The sequence below is a fragment of the Heliangelus exortis genome, chromosome 13 (assembly GCF_036169615.1).
Source record: "Heliangelus exortis chromosome 13, bHelExo1.hap1, whole genome shotgun sequence".
Taxonomy (NCBI): Eukaryota; Metazoa; Chordata; class Aves; order Apodiformes; family Trochilidae; genus Heliangelus; species Heliangelus exortis.
Window position 1 is genome coordinate 18039720 of NC_092434.1, and position 18915 is coordinate 18058634.

At 57.5% G+C, this 18915-nt stretch overlaps 1 protein-coding gene across 2 annotated transcripts in view; it reads right to left on the minus strand.

Annotated features, from left to right (window-relative positions):
* Positions 1-14608, minus strand: part of CARMIL2 (capping protein regulator and myosin 1 linker 2) — a 28930-nt gene extending 14322 nt beyond the window's left edge. For both annotated transcript variants that reach the window (XM_071757223.1, XM_071757222.1), the window contains exons 1-18: positions 14454-14608; positions 13097-13188; positions 12948-12998; positions 12133-12192; positions 11053-11174; positions 10702-10799; positions 10093-10163; positions 6948-7021; positions 4775-4850; positions 4590-4678; positions 4210-4304; positions 4000-4086; positions 3688-3797; positions 3260-3337; positions 2932-3008; positions 2740-2844; positions 1930-1999; positions 1677-1758 (exon numbers count right to left, since the gene is read on the minus strand). In XM_071757223.1, coding sequence (XP_071613324.1) covers positions 1677-1758; positions 1930-1999; positions 2740-2844; positions 2932-3008; positions 3260-3337; positions 3688-3797; positions 4000-4086; positions 4210-4304; positions 4590-4678; positions 4775-4850; positions 6948-7021; positions 10093-10163; positions 10702-10799; positions 11053-11174; positions 12133-12192; positions 12948-12998; positions 13097-13188; positions 14454-14493 — 1477 coding nt within the window. In that variant the 5' untranslated portion in view covers positions 14494-14608. The remainder of the gene's footprint in view (positions 1-1676; positions 1759-1929; positions 2000-2739; positions 2845-2931; positions 3009-3259; positions 3338-3687; positions 3798-3999; positions 4087-4209; positions 4305-4589; positions 4679-4774; positions 4851-6947; positions 7022-10092; positions 10164-10701; positions 10800-11052; positions 11175-12132; positions 12193-12947; positions 12999-13096; positions 13189-14453) is intronic.
* Between the last annotated feature and the right edge of the window lie 4307 nt (positions 14609-18915).

The window sequence follows — 18915 nt, forward strand, 5'->3', positions numbered from 1 at the left end:
GCCAGAGGGAGCTCCTGGAGAGGTGGAGACAGAGCCATCCCACAGAGGGAGGTGCCCTCCATCATGCCAATACCACGGGAGGATTTCCCACAGCTTCCTGCACTCCATGCTCCATAGCATCCACCCCTAGAGCAGTCTGGGGAGGTGACACCCTTCCCAAGGGCAGGGATCTGCTCCATCAGCCCCTCTGCCAGCCAAGGGATGGAGGCACCAAGACCCAGCTGCAGCCCTGTCCCTCCCACACAGAGCTGCTCTGCTGGGGAAGCCAAAAATAGCACATTTTTGAAAAAAAAAAAAAAAAAAAAAAAAAAAAAAAAAAAAAAAAAAAAAGTTTGGATTTGGGGCAAGAGAGTGAGCTTTTGGGACATCTGTGGTCCAAAGAGCTTTCTGAGTGACACCAAGCCATGTCACCTTTCCCAGAGCCAGGTGGGTGCCAAGGTGTTGCCTGGTCTGCTGGGACATCTTAAGCTGCTTCAAGGTTTGGGGCATTTTAGGTTGAATTTAGCACTGAGGAATGGGATAATCTGCCCATGGCTTTAGAGGCCACAGCAGCAAAAGTTGAGCAGCAGAGGCTGCAAACTCCTGCAGAGAGATGGGAAGAGTTCCAGCCCAGGGAGACCTCTCCAAAGCCTGAGGGAACAATGTGAGAGCAGCTCAGATTCAGCAAGCTGGGGAAGGTTGTGCCAAGAATAGGTGTGAAATGAGAAATTTTGGCAGGTTCTGAGGCAGGAGGGATGAAGGCATTGCCTGGAGATGCTTTCTCTCTGAATGAAGGAGATGCAACCTCCATGGGAGACAAGGATGGAAGGTGAGTAAGGGGCTTGGCACACTTGGAAGGACATCAACAGAGGAAGCAGGATGCAGGTGGGGGGCAAGAGGCTTGGGGTTGGGGGCAAAAAGCCCCAGAAGCCTGGTGAGGTGGTAATTCCTCAGGCAGGAAGCCAGTGCTGGCTGTTGGGTCCCTGTGGCTGTTCCTGCTGAAGGGTTTTACAGGTGACAAGCACAGCTTAACATGACGGGGCCAAGAGGCAGGGAAGAGCAGCAGACCCTACACATCCCCATGGGGCCTCCTACAAGCTCAGGAGGTGATGCTCAGGGGATGATGCTCAGGAGATGCTCAGGGGATGCTAAGGGGATGATGCTCAGGAGATGATGCTCAGGAGATGATGCTCAGGAGATGTTCCTGGGGTGATGCTCAGGGGATGCTCAGGGGATGCTCAGGAGATGCTCCTGGGATGATGCTCAGGAGATGCTCCTGGGATGCTCAGGGGATGCTCAGGGGATGATGCTCAGGAGATGTTCCTGGGGTGATGCTCAGGGGATGATCAGGGGATAATGCTCAGGAGATGCTCAAGGGATGCTCAGGGGATGATGCTCAGGAGATGTTCCTGGGATGATGTTCAGGAGATGCTCCTGGGATGCTCAGGGGATATGCTCAGGGGATGATGCTCAGGAGATACTCAGGGGATGCTCCTGGGATGCTGCTCAGGAGATGCTCCTGGGATGATGCTCAGGGGATGATGCTCAGGGGATGATGCTCAGGGGATGATGCTCAGGGGATGCTCAGGGGATGATGCTCAGGGGATGCTGCAGCTGAGTGGGCTTGTGCCAAACTGGACCTTGTGGCCTCCCAGGTGGAGGAGAACTTTCCCAGAGTAGGGGAAGAAGCAACTCACCATTGTCAGACAAGTCCAGGCTGGTGATGGAGCTGGTGTCAGGGATAAGGTCCTGGATGACTTGGGCCCCTGCAGATCCCAGCTTGGAAGAAACAGCAGGACCTCAGCACCAGGGGAGGTGTGGGGCCTCGGAAACGAGCTCCTGGGGGTGGGGAGGTGACCCCAGCCCCCAGCAGAGAGGGAACGGCCCTTCCTGCCCAGGCTTTGAGCAGCCCACGGGTGCCAACCGGCCCCACGGGTGTCAGCATCTCACCTCACAACTGCTCAGATCCAGGTGCAGGTCACTGAGGTGACTGTTGTCTGCCAAGCCCTGCAGCACTGCCCTGAAAAAGCCACCAAAGCCTTGCCTTCCTTTTCCTTTTCCTTTTCCCTTTCCTTTCTCCTTTTCTTTCCTTTTCCTTTTCTTTCCTTTTTCCTTTACTTTCTTTTTTCCTTTCCTTTCCTTTTTCCTTTTCTTTCCTTTTTCCTTTTCTTTCCTTTTCCTTTTCTTTCCTTTTTCCTTTCTTTTCCTTTTTCCTTTTCTTTCCTTTTTCCTTTCTTTTCCTTTTTCCTTTCTTTTCCTTTTTCCTTTTCTTTCCTTTTTCTTTTCTTTTCCTTTTTCCTTTCTTTTTCTTTTTCCTTTCTTTTCCTTTTTCCTTTTCTTTCCTTTTTCTTTTCTTTTCCTTTTTCCTTTCTTTTTCTTTTTCCTTTCTTTTCCTTTTTCCTTTCTTTTTCTTTTTCTTTCCTTTTTCCTTTCCTTTCTTTTTCTTTTTCTTTTTCTTTCCTTTTTCCTTTTCTTTCCTTTTTCCTTTTCTTTCCTTTTCTTTTTCTCTTTCCTTTTTCCTTTCCTTTCTCCTTTCCTTTTTCCTTTTCTTTCCTTTTTCCTTTTCTTTCCTTTTTCCTTTCTTTTCCTTTTTCCTTTTCTTTCTTTTTCTTTTTCTTTCCTTTTTCTTTTTCTTTCCTTTTTCCTTTTCTTTCCTTTTTCCTTTTCTTTCCTTTTTCTTTCCTTTTTCCTTTTCTTTCCTTTTTCCTTTCCTTTCCTTTTTCCTCCCCTTTTCCCTTCCCTTCCCTCCCCTCCCCTCACCTCACAGCACCCTCTGGCAGTTTGGTCCCTGCCAGGGACACCTTCCTGAGTGCCTGGGCCTGGCTGAAGAATTCCTTCACCTCTGGGGAGATGGTTTTCACCCTCCTGAAAAGCAGAGGCACAAGGCTCCATCACCCCCTGCCCAGCCCTGGGTCCCCCCCAGGCTCCCCCTGGTCCTTCCCCAGGGATTACCTCTGGGAATAGACATTTCTGGAGAGGTCCAGGTGGATGAGGCTGGTGTGGCACCCATGGACCAGGGCTCCAAAGAGCTGCCAGGGTGGGGATGGGAGCAGAGTCAGGGAGAGCCAGAGCCCCTGGCACGGGCAGGGGATGGAGATGGGGGTGGGATGGGATGGGAGGTGCTGGGGGGGTTCTGCCCCACACTGGGGCTCCCATCTTCCCCCACTGACCCCCCCAGTCGCCCACTCCCGTCCCTGCATCCCTGGGATGGGTGGGTGGGGGTGGCAGCATCCCCACGGGAGGAGGGCTGAGGGTGGGAGCTGCTGCTGGGGGTACTCACAGCATCCAGAGGGCAGTGGGTGCCAGCCAGGCTGAGGTGGGAGAGGGTCTGGCACTGCTGGAGGAGGCTCCACAGGTTCTGCAGGCAGAGGGGGCTCAGCACCTCCAACCCAGGACCCTGAGGACCCTGAGCCCCACTCCCCAAGCCCAGAGAGCCCAGCACCACCCTGCCTCAGCACCCTGAGCACCCCTCCAGCACCCATCCCCTCAGGGATGAATCCTGCACAGGGGCACCCAGCCCGCTGCTCCTGGGATGCATCCTGGCTCCAGGTGACATCTCCCTCCCTGGGGGTGTCCCTGGTGCCTCCCCCCCAGCTGCCCCTCAGGGTGTCACAGTTGTCACTTCCCCATCCCAGGGGTGCTGCAGGGGGCCAAAGCCATTGTCCCCCGTGGAGGGGACAGAGCCTGAGCTGCAGCCCGGGCACTCACACTGATGTCCTCCCCAGCCAGGGTGCCAGGGTTCCTGGAGAGGTCCAAATGCTGGAGGGAGGATCTGGTGGCTTCGTTATCTGCCAGGGCCTTGCACAACGTGCCCATTCCTGCTCCAGGAGAGGGGAAGAGGAGGATGCCCGAGGGTCCCCTGCTCCAGGGAGCAGCAGGACATCCCATCCCTGAAGATTCCCTCTCCAGGGTGACCCTGCAGCTCCTCCAGCCACCCCCTTGGTGCCAGCTGGTCCCCAGGCAGTGCTGTATCCAGGCTCCCAGGGGTGCCCAGGCAGGGTGGGGGATGCCAGGCTCTACCTTTGGCACTGAGCATGGTCCTGGCCAGGCTGAGGCTCTGCAGACCCTTGGGGTTCCTCTCCAGGTGCCGGCTGAGGGCAACGATCCCTGAGGAAAGAGCAGTGAGCCCCAGGTGACCCAGTGCCTGTCCCATCCTCAGCTCCTGAGGGGACAACTGCAGCAGGGTCTGGAGTTGAAGTTTGCAGGGGTGGAAGCTGGGGATTTGGCTACCTCTGTCTTCCAGCTGGTTGCCAGCGAGGTTGATGGTGTGGAGCACGGAGCTGGGGTTGGTGCTGAGCACCTGGGCCATCCTCTGCACAAAGTCACTGCAGGAAGAGGGGGCACCCAGCTATCTGAGCACCCACCTCCAGGAGGTACAGCCCTGCCAGCCCTGCAGTGGCACTGGGACGTGCCACCAAGGCCTGTCCAGGGGACATCCCCATCTCCATCCCCATCCAGAGCCTCTGCGAGGATGGGCAACTGGCCCCTGGGCTACTGAGGGCTTCTGCTCTCACCAACACCCCCCCTGCTCCATGGAGGTGAAGGAAGCATCAGCACCCTGCCAAGAGCCTCCTGCCCCCCATGGAGGGCCCTGGGAAGCTTTTCCTTACGTTTTCACCCCAGTGTTTTCCAGCACCAGCTCCTCCAGCGTCACCGACTTGCTGAGCATGTAGAGCAGCTGCTCGGAAATCTCCTGGTTCTGGCAGGAAAGAAGGAAGAAGGAGAAGGAGGAAGGAATCCTAGAAACAAATCCAGGCATCCCGGGCATGTCCTGCCCTGGGGTGTCCCCACTCACCAGCCTGAAGTCCTTGCAGGAGAGTTTGGTGAACCACGAGTTGAAGGACAAGGCGGCCACGCTCAGTGCCACATCCCTGCAGGGTGACAAGGACAGGGTGACAGGGACCAGGCTGACCCAAACTGGGTCTCCAGTGGGTCCCCCAGAACAGTGTTCAACAGAGCAGGACTGGGTTAGAACCACAGAATTCACCTTTAGGACCACAGAGCCCAACCATTCACCCATCATCAATCCAACCCTGGCCCTCAGCACCACATCCCCAGGGCTCTGAAACCCCTCCAGGGATGATGGGGACCCTGACACCCCTTGGGGTGACAAGATTTCTCCTAATACCCAACCTACACCCCCCCCTGGGCAACTTGAAGACATTTCCTCTTGACCTATTGCTTGTTCCTTGGGAAAAGAGCCCAACCCTCCCTTGCTCCAGCCTCCTCTCAGGGGGTTGTAGTCTCCTTTTCTCCAGGTGTTCACAGCCCCTCAGCTGCTCCTGCTCAGACCTGTGCTCCAGACCCTTCCCCAGCTCCTTCCCTGGGCACAGGTCCAGGAGTTTAAAGCAACCCACGGGTCCAGCTCAGCTACCCTAGATAATTTCTTCAGGAAAAATAAAATCAATCAAAATATTTGCATTCCCCAGTCAAAAACTATGATTTTATATATTTTTAAAATTATTATTATTATTATTAAAACATTTTTTATTTCTTTTGAAGCCTGAGCTCTCGTGTAAAGACAGACAAGGGATTTGCTAGAACTGGCACCAAGTTCCAGCTGACCCCTCGCTCCATCTGGGTCCAGATGAAGGTTGGGGATGAATCAGAGGGCAGAGCAGAGCTCACACAGCCCCACTGGGACTTCCTGACCCTGCCACAGATATTTCTTAGGTCTATTTGTACATATTGTGTCGGGGGGGGAGGAATCATCACCTGGAAACACCTCACAGGGAAACACCCGACAGCCACGAGCTGCCTGCAGCCCCCCTCATGCTTGGTTTCCCCTTCCCTAAGCAGGGTGTGAGCTTCCTGAAGTGCTAAAAACCAGGGGCAGAGGCTGCAGCCCCATGGGACAGGGCTTGTGGTGGTGCCACCAACCCCCCCCCCCAGCTGTGGCATCCTCAGGGTGTGCAAAGCCATAAAAACTTTGGAGGAGGAACGTGCTGGACCAGCCCTGCCATGGAGAGGGAGGATGGGGACAGGGAGGGTGGGGACAGGGAGGAGGGGGACAGGGAGGATGGGGACAGGGAGGAGGGGGACAGGGAGGAGGGGGACAGGGAGGATGGGGACAAGGAGGATGGGGACAGGGAGGATGGGGACAGGGAGGAGGGGGACAGGGAGGAGGGGGACAGGGAGGAGGGGGACAGGGAGGTTGGGGACAGGGAGGAGGGGGACAGGGAGGAGGGGGACAGGGAGGAGGGGGACAGGGAGGAGGGGGACAGGGAGGTTGGGGACAGGGAGGAGGGGGACAGGGAGGATGGGGACAAGGAGGATGGGGACAGGGAGGATGGGGACAGGGAGGATGGGGACAGGGAGGATGGGGACAGGGAGGATGGGGACAAGGAGGATGGGGACAAGGAGGATGGGGAGAGGAAGGATGGGGACAGGGAGGATGGGGACAGGGAGGATGGGGACAGGGAGGATGGGGACAAGGAGGATGAGAACAGGGAGGATGGGGACAGGGAGGATGGGGACAGGGAGGAGGGGGACAGGGAGGAGGGGGACAGGGAGGAGGGGGACAGGGAGGATGGGGACAGGGAGGATGGGGACAAGGAGGATGGGGACAGGGAGGATGGGGACAGGGAGGATGGGGACAGGGAGGATGGGGACAAGGAGGATGGGGACAAGGAGGATGGGGAGAGGAAGGATGGGGACAGGGAGGATGGGGACAGGGAGGATGGGGACAGGGAGGATGGGGACAGGGAGGATGGGGACAAGGAGGATGAGAACAGGGAGGATGGGGACAGGGAGGATGGGGACAGGGAGGATGGGGACAGGGAGGATGGGGACAGGGAGGAGGGGGACAGGGAGGAGGGGGACAGGGAGGAGGGGGACAGGGAGGATGGGGACAGGGAGGATGGGGACAAGGAGGAGGGGACAAGGAGGATGGGGACAGGGAGGATGGGGACAGGGAGGATGAGGACAGGGAGGGTGGGGACAAGTGCTGGGGTGGCTGGGGGACTGACCTGCTCTCCAGGTGGCTGAAATCCATCAGGTTGAACTCCCTGCAGTCCTGGCTGTGGTAGATGTTGTCCACATCCTGGACAGACCCCAGAGGTCAGGCACAGAACCTGAGCTTGGGGTGCTGGAAGGAGCTGAACCCTCAGAGCCCCCCTTGCCTAAATCCCAAGCTTTAACCCCTTCCCCTGGTCTTGTGGGGCACAATTCCCAAAGTGGTGGGGGGAAGGATGGGTCTTGGAAACCCTTCTGGAGGGGTTGGGTGGAAGAAGGCAAAACCTCCCCCCTAGACTGATGGGAAGGAGGATGAGGAGAAGGATGGGCTGGACGGGTGTCCCAGAGGACTGGGGGGACAAGTGCTGTGGTCAAGGACCTGCAGGGTTCTCCTCGAGTGGGGACACCCAGCAAGGTCCCAGATTCCCAGGAGAACCTTACAAAACAACCTGCTCCATCCCTATCTCCACAGAATCCTTTGGGTTGGAAGGGACCTCTGTAGAGAAGACCACAAGTCCTCAGGTGTCACTGATAATGAACTGGGAGCTTAAGCCCAGGTGTGCCCACTAATTAGGGCCTGCCCCAGCCGGAAATGGGCGGGGCTGAAGGGCAAGGTAAAAGGCATGGTCCCAGAAGCAGAGTCGGTCAGAAGCAGATGAAGACGCCTGAGGAGAGGAACAGCAGGAAAGAGCTCCCGGAGAAGAACCGAGTCCCCGAAAGAAAGAAGGCTCGCCGCAACAGACCTCAGAGCTCATCAAGTCCAACGCTTGATCCACTCCCCCCGTGGTTCCCAGCCCATGGCACTGAGTGCCACATCCAGGCTCTTTGGAAATATCTCCAGGGATGGAGAATCCACCCCTTCCCTGGGCAGCCCATTCCAATGCCTCATCACCCTCTCTGCAAAGAACCCTTTCCTAATATCCAACCTAAACCTCCCCTGGCAGAGCTGAAGCTCTGCCAGGGGAGGTTTAGGTTGGATATTAGGAAAAAATTCTTTAATCCATGCCCTCTTGTCCCACTGATATCAGCCCAACCCCCCCCTGGCTCCAACCTCCTTTCAGGGAGTTGGAGAGAGTGATGAGGTCTCCCCTGAGCCTCCTCTTCTCCAGCCTCAACACCCCCAGCTCCCTCAGCCCTTCCTCACAGGACTTGTGCTGGATCCCTTCCCAGCCTCCTTGCTCTTCTCTGGACCTGCTCCAGCACCTCAAGCTCCTTCCTGAGCTGAGGGGCCCAGAACTGGACACAGGACTCAAGCTGTGGCCTCCCCAGGGCTGAGCACAGGGGCAGAATCCCTTCCCTGGACCTGCTGGCCACGCTGTTCCTGAGCCAGCCCAGGATGCCATTGGCCTTCTTGGCCACCTGGGCACACTGCTGCCTCCTCTTCAGCTTCCTGGCAATGCCAGGTCCCTTTCTGCCTGGATGCTCCCTTTGACCCCACCTCACCAAGGAGCAGAGGGTACCCAAGCCCAGAAAACTGCAGCTCTGAGATGTCCCCGAGATGCCCCCAGCCCCAGGAAGCCCTGGGAACACCCGGCTTCCCTTCCACCTGGAATATTGCCTCTTCCCCATGGGGGCAACCTCAGCTTTCCCACAGGAGGGACCTCAGATTACCCACGGGGGGAACCCCAGTTTACCCATGGGAGAAACCCCAGTTTACCCACAGGGAGAACCTCAGTTTTCCCATGGGGGAACCCCAGGTTTCTCATGGGGGGAACCCCAGTTTACCCACAGGGGGACTCCCAGCTTTCCCACAGGGGGAACCTCACTTTACCCACAGGGAGAACCCCAGCTTACCTGCAGGGGACCCCCAGGTTTCCCAGTGGAGGAACCCCAGTTTACCCAGAGAGGGAACCCCAGTTTTCCCATGGGGGAACCCCAGTTTACCCACGGGGGACCCCCAGATTACCCACTGGAGGAACCCCAGCTTTCCCACAGGGAAAACCTCAGTTTTCCATGGGGGGAACCCCGTCTTTCCCACTGGAGGAACCCCAGTTTACCCACAGGGAGAACCCCAGTTTGTCCACGGGGGGAACCTCATTTTACCCACAGGAGGGACCTCAGATTACCCATGGGGGAACCCCAGTTTACCCTCAGGGGGAACCCCAGTTTTCCCACGGGGGACCCCCAGATTACCCACTGGAGGACCCCCAGCTTTCCCACGGGGAGAACTCCAGTTTTCCCATGGGGGGAACCCCCTCTTTCCAACTGGAGGAACCCCAGTTTGCCCACAGGGAGAACTCCAGTTTGTCCACATGGGGAACCTCATTTTACCCACAGGAGGGACCTCAGATTACCCACGGGGGGAACCCCAGTTTAGCCTCAGGGGGAACCCCAGTTTTCCCATGGGGGAACCCCAGTTTACCCACAGGGGAACCCCAGATTACCCACTGGAGGAACCCCAGCTTTCCCACGGGGAGAACTCCAGTTTTCCCATGGGGGGAACCCCCTCTTTCCCACAGGAAGAACCCCAGTTTGTCCACAGGGGGAACCTCATTTTACCCACAGGAGGGACCTCAGATTACCCACGGGGGAACCCCAGTTTGTCCACAGGGGGAACCCCAGTTTACCCACGGAGGGAACCTCACTTTACCCACTGGGGGAACCTCAGTTTTCCCATGGGGGAACCCCAATTTTCCCACAGGGGACCCCCAGATTACCTACTGGAGGAACCCCAGCTTTCCCACAGGGAGAACCTCAGTTTTCCCATAGGGGAACCCCAGTTTACCCATGGGGGGACCCCCAGCTTTCCCACAGGAGGAACCTTACTTTACCCACAGGGAGAACCCCAGTTTACCCAGTGGGGGAACCCCAGTTTACCCAGCGGGAGAACCTCAGTTTACCCACAGGGAGAACCACAGTTTACCCACGGGGGACCCCCAGATTACCCACTGGAGGAACCCCAGCTTTCCCACAGGGGGAACCTCAGTTTTCCCATGGGGGGAACCCCAGCTTTCCCACGGGGGGAACCTCAGTTTGTCCACAGGGGGAACCCCAGCTTTCCCACTGGAGGAACCCCAGTTTGTTCATGGAGGGAACCTCACTTTACCCACTGGGGGAACCCCAGCTTTCTCACGGGGGGAACCCCAGTTTACCCACGGGGGGAACCTCACTTTACCCACTGGGGGAACCCCAGTTTACCCACGGGGGACCCCACCTTACCCACTGGATCTCCTCCCGGAAGGCAAAGCCGTTGTAGTCACACAAAGCAGCGTAGGTCTCCGAAAACCCCCCTGGAAGAGAAGGGAGTTTTGGGGGCAGCCCCCCCCCCCAGGAGCTCAGAGAAGACCCTTGGGGTGGGCAGAAAGCAGGAGGAGGATGGGGGAGGCTCTTCTTGCCCTCCTTCAAGGGCCCAGAGCATCCTGCATGGCTTGGTGCCTGCCCAAAAGGGATCTCACAGCTCCAGGGGCTGTGTCTGGCTTTGCTTCAGCCATGGAGGCACCAGCTGGGGTGCAGCACGTGGTGCTGGGTGGTATCCTGAAAACAGGACACAGGAAAAGCCCCTGGATCTGCAAGGATCCCACCACACCAGCTGGGGGGATGCGTCCTCCCAGGTGGACACTGAACACCCTTCTCCCATCCTTCTACATCCCCCGAAATTCCTGCCCCGTGGGATGGGGTGGGCTGGTGGGGAGAAGACCCCAGGAGAAGGGCTCCTTCAGACCCTTGTTCAGGGACCTTTCCCACAGGTTCCCTGCCAGCAGGGCTGATGCTGATGGATGCTGGGCTGCCCTGGTCCTGGGGGAGCTGTGGGGTGGGGAAAGGACTCACCACAGGGGCCAGGGCTGCCCTGCAGCATTTCCTCCAGAGAGTCTGTGATCCCCTGGATTCTCTCGTAGAGGTTGGGAGCAGAGTTCCTGAGCAGTGTCCTGAGGAAGGAAGGAGCAGGGAGGGGTGGCAGAGGAGCATTCCCCTCATTTGAGGCTTCACCACAGCCCCTGTGTGGGAAGGGGTCAGGGATGTTCTTCCCAATGTGAGGGAAGAACCTGTGTCTGTGTCTGGCCTTTTGCTGCCAGCAAAAAGGCATTAATTGGGAATTCACGGCAGATTTGGGGGGTTTCTGGGCACAAAGTTTGCTCTGGGACCTACCCAGCTCCCCCAGAGAAGCAGCAGACCCCTTACCCAGGGGATGAGTCTGGAAAAACCTTCTTAAGTGACATGGTGACATGGAAGACAACCCGTTCCAAATCATCAAAGGACATGAACTGGAAGGCATAAGATGCTGCATCCGTTTCTATGACAACCTGGGGGGTCCAAAGGATGGGAGATGCCTCAGTGAGCCAGCAGCACGCAGTGTCCCCAGGCCCCATGACACAGCTGTGACAGCCACCAGCTCCTGCCTGCAGACACCCACAGAAACCCAGCCAGAGCACCAGGAGCAGGGAAAGAGAGCTGCAAATATCAGAAATCGAGGATAAAATGCATTCAAGAGACTGCACAGTGCCAAAATAAGGCATAAACCTCCTCAAAATGCTGCAGCTGGAGGCCAGAGGTTTCCTCCTTGAATTTATCTAATTGGGTTTAGAGGCTTTTTTTTTTTTTTTTTTTTTTTAAAGCATTTGGTTCCTATCAGAGGAAAAAAAAAAAAGGGAAAAAAAAAAAACCTAAACAAAATCCCATGGCAACCTGCTCCCTGATTTAATTCCCTGCTGATTGAGGCGTGGGAGAGAGATGGCAATTATCTGAATTATCTGAATTTTATCTGCTGGCTCTGGGGCTGGCCCTGCCTGCAGGTTCACAGCCTGGGGAGCAGCAGAACCCCCACCCCGAGCAGATGCTGAGGCCATGGGTGCTGATGTTGCTTTAATAAGGGAAAAAAAACCCAACCCTGGAGGAGGCAGGGCCAGGGCATCCCCCTCTTCTCCTCCCCCATTCCCACCCCCAGCTCTAAGAGGATTAATGGGGTTTAAAACACCCTCCTGCTAAATTTGTCCCTGCCTGGGTAAGCCAGCAGCCTTTTGTCACCTTGTCCCCACCGAGCAGGAGGTGGCAGGGCCAAGGGGCTGCCAGAGGCCCCTCTGCTGAGCCCCAGCACCCCTGGGTGCCTGCCTGCACCTCCAGCCCCGAGGGATTTAGGGGAATTTAAGGAAATTTAGGGATTTAGGAAGGGCTGAATCCTCCCCAGGGCCCCCCCCTGACTCTGAGGGACACCCCCAGCCCCTGCCCTGGGCTGTGTCACTGGTGGGTGTCGGTGCCACTCACCAAGCTGGGCTCCTGCACCCTCATCTCCTGCACCTCCAGGAGGCTGAAGCTGCTGTGAACCTGCAGGGACAGGAGCTGCATCAGCTCTGGAGCTGCTGGGGAACCTCAGGGGGACCCCAGGGGACACCCCAGATCCCACCCTTCCCCATGCCTGGAGCAGTTCCCAGCCCTGCCCCTCACAGCCTTCCCCAAACTCCCCCCTCTTCAGCCCATCCTCCTCCTGCTCATCCTCATGGGGGGGTCCCAGACCCTGTGGCCCCAAGGTGGCCCACGTGGTGGCCCCGAAGTGTATCAGGTGGTGGCCCCAAAGTCATCCACATGGGGACCCCAAGGTGATCCATGTGGTGACCCCAAGGTGACCCACATAATGGCCCCAAGGTGACTCATGTGGTGACCCCGAGGTGACTTGTGGTGACCCCAAGGTGATCCACATGGGGACCCCAAGGTGACTCACATGGTGGCCCCAAGGTGATCCATGTGGTGACCCCAAGGTGACCCACATGGGGACCCCAAGGTGACTCATGTGGTGGCCCCAAGGTGACCCACGTGGTGACCCCAAGGTGACCCACATAATGGCCCCAAGGTGACTCATGTGGTGACCCCGAGGTGACTTGTGGTGGCCCCAAGGTGATCCATGTGGTGACCCCAAGGTGACCCACGTGGTGATCCCAAGGTGACCCATGTGGTGACCCCGAGGTGACTCATGTGGTGACCCCAGATGATCCACATGGGGACCCCAAGGTGACCCCCGGGGCACCCGCAGTGCTGCAGGATGTGGGGCAATGTCCTCCCCAGGTCCCCTCCCTGTCACTCACCCTGACTGGCAGTGTGACCAGCACCACATAGGCTCTCCAGGGTGTCAGCACCTGGGCAAGGGGACATCAGAGTGACAGCAGAGTGAGGTGACAGGCCAGGGAATGGCTGCCTGGGAATAAGCAGGGAGCAGCCCGGGCCGTGCACGTACCAAGATGTGATCCTCAGGCTTGGATTTCCCTGGCAGTTGGACACTCAGCACCAGCAGGACCTTCTGTGTGCCCAGGAAGGCAGTGATGCCATCTGAAAAGACCCATGTCCCCATGCAGTCAGGTGACTGAAGCCACCCACGGTCCCATCCCATGCCCTGTGAGCTTGGGGACACCAGCTCTGCTGTCCCACCTCTCCAGCTCCTTCCCCAGTTTGGGGGCTCCTTTGCTGCAGGTGACAAACCAGCTCCCCACCAAGCAGAGGACTCTGGGGGTGCCCCCTGCAAACTCACTGCAGCTCCTGGGGCTGTGTTCCCAGGGCTGCTTTGGGCTTTAGGAGAGCAGCTCCCATCCCAACACAAAATATTCTGTCCCCCAAGGCCAGGTGTCCCCTGCAGGAGCTGGGACCTGGCACTGAGCAAGCTCCTGCTTCCCTTCCTTGCCCAATTTACCAGCTCGGGGCCTGAGTCCCCCTGCAGAGGGGTGGTTCCTGCTTTTGTACTCGTTTTTTTTTGGGGGGGAAGCTCTCTGAGCCACCCTCTGGGCACTCATGGGCAACCCCCTCCCCCACGTTCTCAAATCTGGCACTCCCGTGGCCACCAGGAAATGGCACCTGCAGCACCCTGGGGTGAAGCTTCATCTCCCCATCTCCCAAAGCTTCACCTCCCCACCTCTCCCAAAGCTTCATCTCCCCATCTCCCAAAGCTTCACCTCCCCACCTCTCCCAAAGCTTCACCTCCCCACCTCTCCCAAAGCTTCATCTCCCCATCTCCCAAAGTTCCACCTTCCCACCTCTCCCAAAGCTTCACCTCCCCCTCTCCCAAGCCCCAGCTCTCCCTTGGAGCAGTGGAATGGGAATCCCAGCCCCACCATAGCTGTGCAAACCAAACCAAACCAAACCAAACCAGACCAAACCAGACCAGACCAAACCAGACCAGACCAAACCAGACCAGACCAAACCAGACCAGGCTGTCCCTGGGGCTCCAAGTGGCTTCAGCTGAACCTCCTCAAGGACCCAGGAGCTGGGACTGTGGGGATGCATCCCCAGGCCCCTTCCCAGCCCTCCGCACACCCCAGTGGTGCTGTGGGGGCTGTGAAACCCTGAGCTGGCAGCAGGGGAGGTGCCAGGGGGACCCCAGCCCCACGGGAGTGAGCAGCAATGGGCAGCATGGAGAAAGAGTCCCCCAGGAGCAAGGCACCCAGGAGGTGCCTTCAGCCCCAGCAGCACCCTCAAGTATCGGAGTTTTGGGTGCTCAGAGCCCTGAACTGCAGCTGCTGCCCACGAGGAACCCACGAGGAACCCAGAAGTGGGGTGCAGCACGTGGGGTGCAGAGGCCCCAGGGGATGGATGGTGCCTACCTTGCAGCTCAGTGGGGACCCCTCCGGGGGACACGGCCATGGTGGGGACAGGGGGGAGCAGCCTGGGGACACAGGTGTCAGGGCAGCATCCTGGGCTGAGGTGCCCAGCGGGAGGAAGCCCCGAGGTTACCACCCAGCAGCACCTCCTCCTCCTCCCCCACTCGCCACCCCCTGCCTCTTCCTGCCCCGTCAGGAAACATTTTGCCGCCTGAGTGAGAAGAGAAATGAAAGTGACAGCACCAGTGGCTCACGGGGAGGAGGGGACATCCCTGCCCAGCCCTTGTCCTACCTGGGCCAGCAGGACAGGCCACCCATCCGTGCCCCCCAGCAAGAACCAGCAGCATCCCCAGGGGTGCAGCCTGCAAGGGTTGAGGTCCAGGCCCCCTTCCTGCCCTGCAGCCCCTCTGAGGAGGGGCACAGGGACACACCAGTGAGTTCCATCCTTCCCAGCACCGGGAGGTGAGGTGAGGTCAGCCCAGCCCCATCACCAGGCCAGGGGAAGGGGAATTAATGGGGATGGATGCTGGGCTCCACTGCAAGGTGCAGTGATTTCTCCAGAGCAGAAATGCCCCAGGTGGGATGACAAAAGCTCTGCCCCAAAAGGAGGAGGGAGAGGCAGGGGTTAAATGGTTTCCTTAGAGCTACAGAAGAGAGCACATCAACCACCCTGCTCCCCAGGGAGGCTGCTGGACCAGCCCAAAAGGCAGAAAGGTTGGGGGATGGAGCAGAAACCCACCCTGTCCCCCATGCTGGGCTGCAGGACTTCACTGCTCCCAGTATTTCCCAGTGCTGGCCCAGCTGCCCCTACCAGAACTTGGGGAGAAGGTGCTGCCCAGATCCCTGGGAACAACATCAGCTTGGGGGCTTTGTTCCCCCAACTTGTCCTTTTTTGACAATCCCCCAAGCTGCCTGAGCTGCAAGAAGCTGACACCCAAGGCCTTCCAGAGGAGTTTTTTCCCCAGGTGGAACAACTCAGGAGAGGCAGTGATGCCTGGAAGGGCTGGGGGGGGATGCTGCTCTCCTGCTGCAGAAACATCTTCAGGATGAAAGGGAAGGCAGGAAAGCAGCTCCCTGCAGGGATGGTGTCTCCATGGAGCTGCTCAGCACCAAGCTCTGCTCAGGCACCTCCTCAAAGCTCCTCCATCAGCAGGCAGAGGAGCAACAGGAGGAGGAAGGGCACAAAGTGTTCACCACCTATCAGAAACAGCATCTGCCAGGGACTGTCCTGCCTGGATCTAGGGTGACAGACAAGGATATTGCTCTCTGAACTTCTCAGAAAGGGCCCCAGGCCCCAGCTTTGTTGTGCAAGGACATTGAGGACATGGAGAGAGCATCTGTCCCATCACACCCATCAGAGGATGGCTCCTCCTGAGGCTGAGAAGCACAAACAAGCTCCAGGCAAGCCACCTCCTGAGCTCATTAATGCCCCAAAATACTGGGCCCCACACAGAATCACAGTGAAGTTTTGGTAGGAAAAGACCTTAGAATCAGAGGCTGAAAAAATTAAGGCTGGAAAAGACCTCCAAGATCAGATGAAGACCAAATGTCAACCTAGCACCAATGTGGCTGCAAAACCATGGCCTGAAATCAAGATCAAAGTCCACGCTGGGATATATTGAGCATCAGGGCAGCAGAACATCTACCAGTGCAGAACATTATCCAAGCCCAGGGCAGAGGGAAAAATCCACTCCCTGCCTCTTCTGCAAGTCCAGGCACATCAGGACATCCACAGGACACGTGCCCTCCCCTCAGGGGACACGGGCTGAGCATTTTCAGCTCTGCATCTCTCCAGAACAGCTTCACCAAGGGCAAACCAGAGGCCTGCAAGAGAGGCAGACAGGCAGATACCTGCCCAATAAAAACCAGGCTGCAGGTCTGGAGTCACCACAAAGCAACCAGATCATCTGAGCAGAGCACAGAGTAACAGACTGGGCTGAGGAGAAAAGGAGAAGAGTTCAGGGTGACTACTCCCCTTCCCACCAAACCCTTGCTTGGTTCTCTGAGAAAGCTCAAAAAGCACCCACGATAAAATGCTGCTTGGATTTAATTTTTCAGCTCAGCACAAAAGCCATCTGGGACCAGCCCCATGTCCCCAGGACTGCTGGGGCAGGGGGTTGTGCCCAGCAGGGCAGGAGCTGCCAAGAAATACAAGAAATCCTTGGGACACCACCCCCTGCAACAGCTTTCCCACCCCCCTTGTCAGCAGTGAGGTTTCAGGACATGGTGGGGGGGACTCACCATGAAAACACCTTTGCTTTTCCAGCTCCCCATCAACGCTCCCTGGCTTCAGGGTTATGGAAAACTGCATCTCGTTCAGCTCACTGCCTCTCTCTGAATTATCCTTGGGGGTGTGAGTACAGCAGCTCCTTCTCCAGCTGAGAAAGCACTTCAGGATTTAACAGCTGCTGCAGTCACAGGAACAGCCCCAATATGGACCTCTCCCACCCACTGAAAAAGTCTCCATCCTGCTCAGGGTCCCAGTCATCCAGCTCCTGATTTTCTTGGCAAGTTCAGGAAGGACCAACTTGTCACCAAGCATCTAGTGAAAGTCCAGCAACTCCTGAGCTTTTTAATTATTTACCATGCTGCTTGCAGCAAGGCCTGTTCTGCTCCTGGCAGTGCAACCCACACACAGTCACCAACCTGCCTGACTGCTCACTCACACCTGGCTTCACAGGTAAGAGAAGATGCACCATGGAAACTCCACCTGAGGACCAGTCCCACCACCCAGAATGGAATGGAAATAACCCTTCCTGCTGTCCAGACCACCAGGTACACCCATATCAAATCCCAGCCAAAGCCACCAACTCCTTCTGCACAGCTTCAGGCTGGAGCTGAAAATGCTGTTTGTGAGTGTCCAGTCTGGCACATGCTGCCCATCACCTCCTCTGGCCCTGCCACACACCAGAGAGAATCCTGGAATCCTAGAATGGGCTGGGTTGGAAGGGACCTCAGAGCTCATCAAGTCCAACCCTTGCTCCACTCCCCCTGTGGTTCCCAGCCCATGGCACTGAGTGCCACATCCAGGCTCTTTTGAAATAGCTCCAGGGATGGAGAATCCACCCCTTCCCTGGGCAGCCCATTCCAATGCCTGAGCACCCTCTCCATCAAGAAATTCTTTCTCATGTCCAACCTAAACCTCCCCTGGCACAACTTGAGACCTCTTGTGCCCTCTTGTCTTGCTGAGAGTTGCCTGGGAAAAGAGCCCAACCCCCCCCTGGCTCCAACCTCCTTTCAGGGAGTTGGAGAGAGTGATGAGGTCTCCCCTGAGCCTCCTCTTCTCCAGCCTCAACACCCCCAGCTCCCTCAGCCCTTCCTCACAGGACTTGTGCTGGATCCCTTCCCAGCCTCCTTGCTCTTCTCTGGACCTGCTCCAGCACCTCAAGCTCCTTCCTGAGCTGAGGGGCCCAGAACTGGACACAGGACTCAAGCTGTGGCCTCCCCAGGGCTGAGCACAGGGGCAGAATCCCTTCCCTGGACCTGCTGGCCACGCTGTTCCTCAGCCAGCCCAGGATGCCATTGGCCTTCTTGGCCACCTGGGCACACTGCTGCCTCCTCTTCAGCTTCCTGGCAATCCCAGCTCCCTTTCTGCCACTCTGTGCCCAGCCTGGAGCTCCCCATGGGCTTCTTGTGTTGAACCTCATCCCCTTGGGATCAGCCCAACTCTCCAGTCTGTCCAGGTCCCTCTGCAGAGCCCTCCTGCCTTCCAGCTGATCCACACTCCCCCCCAGCTTGGGGTCACCTGTGAATTTGCTGATGAGGGACTCAATCCCCTCACCTAAATCCTCACTAAAGATATTAAACAGCACTGGGCCCAACACTGATCCCTGGGGGACACCACGGCTGCCATTTTGATGCAGCCCCGTTCAGCACCACTCTCTGGGCCCGGCCCTCCAGCCAGTTCCTAACCCAGCACAGATGCCCCTGTCCAAGCTGTGGGCTGACAGCTTTTTCAGGAGAATGCTGTGGGAGACGTTGCCAAAGGCCTTGCTGAAGTCCAGATAGACCACATCCACAGCCTTCCCCTCATCCACCAGGCAGTCCCCTGATGATAAAAGGAGCTCAGGTTGGTCAGACAGGACCTGCCCTTCCTAACCCCGTGCTGGCTGGGTCTGATCCCTTGTCCATCCTTTAGGAGCTGCCTGATTGCCCCCAGGATGAGCTGCTCCATAACCCTGCCAGGCACTGAGGTCAGGCTGACAGGGCTGGAGTTTCCCAGGTAAAGGAGGGACAAGGGGACCCTGGTTCTGTGCACACTCACCTGTGCTCAGCACAGCTCCCAGTGATTTATTTAACCTCACAGAGGGCTCCTGGTGTGGGGCAAAGGGCTGCAGGGAGAGGAGTTGGTCCTTGTCACAGTGCCTGCAGCATCCTGCCTTCCAGGAGAGGCTTTCAGCTCCAGAGATGCCTGCCAGGTCGTGCTGCTTGTGTGCACAAAGAAAGCAAGCAGTGAGCACACGTG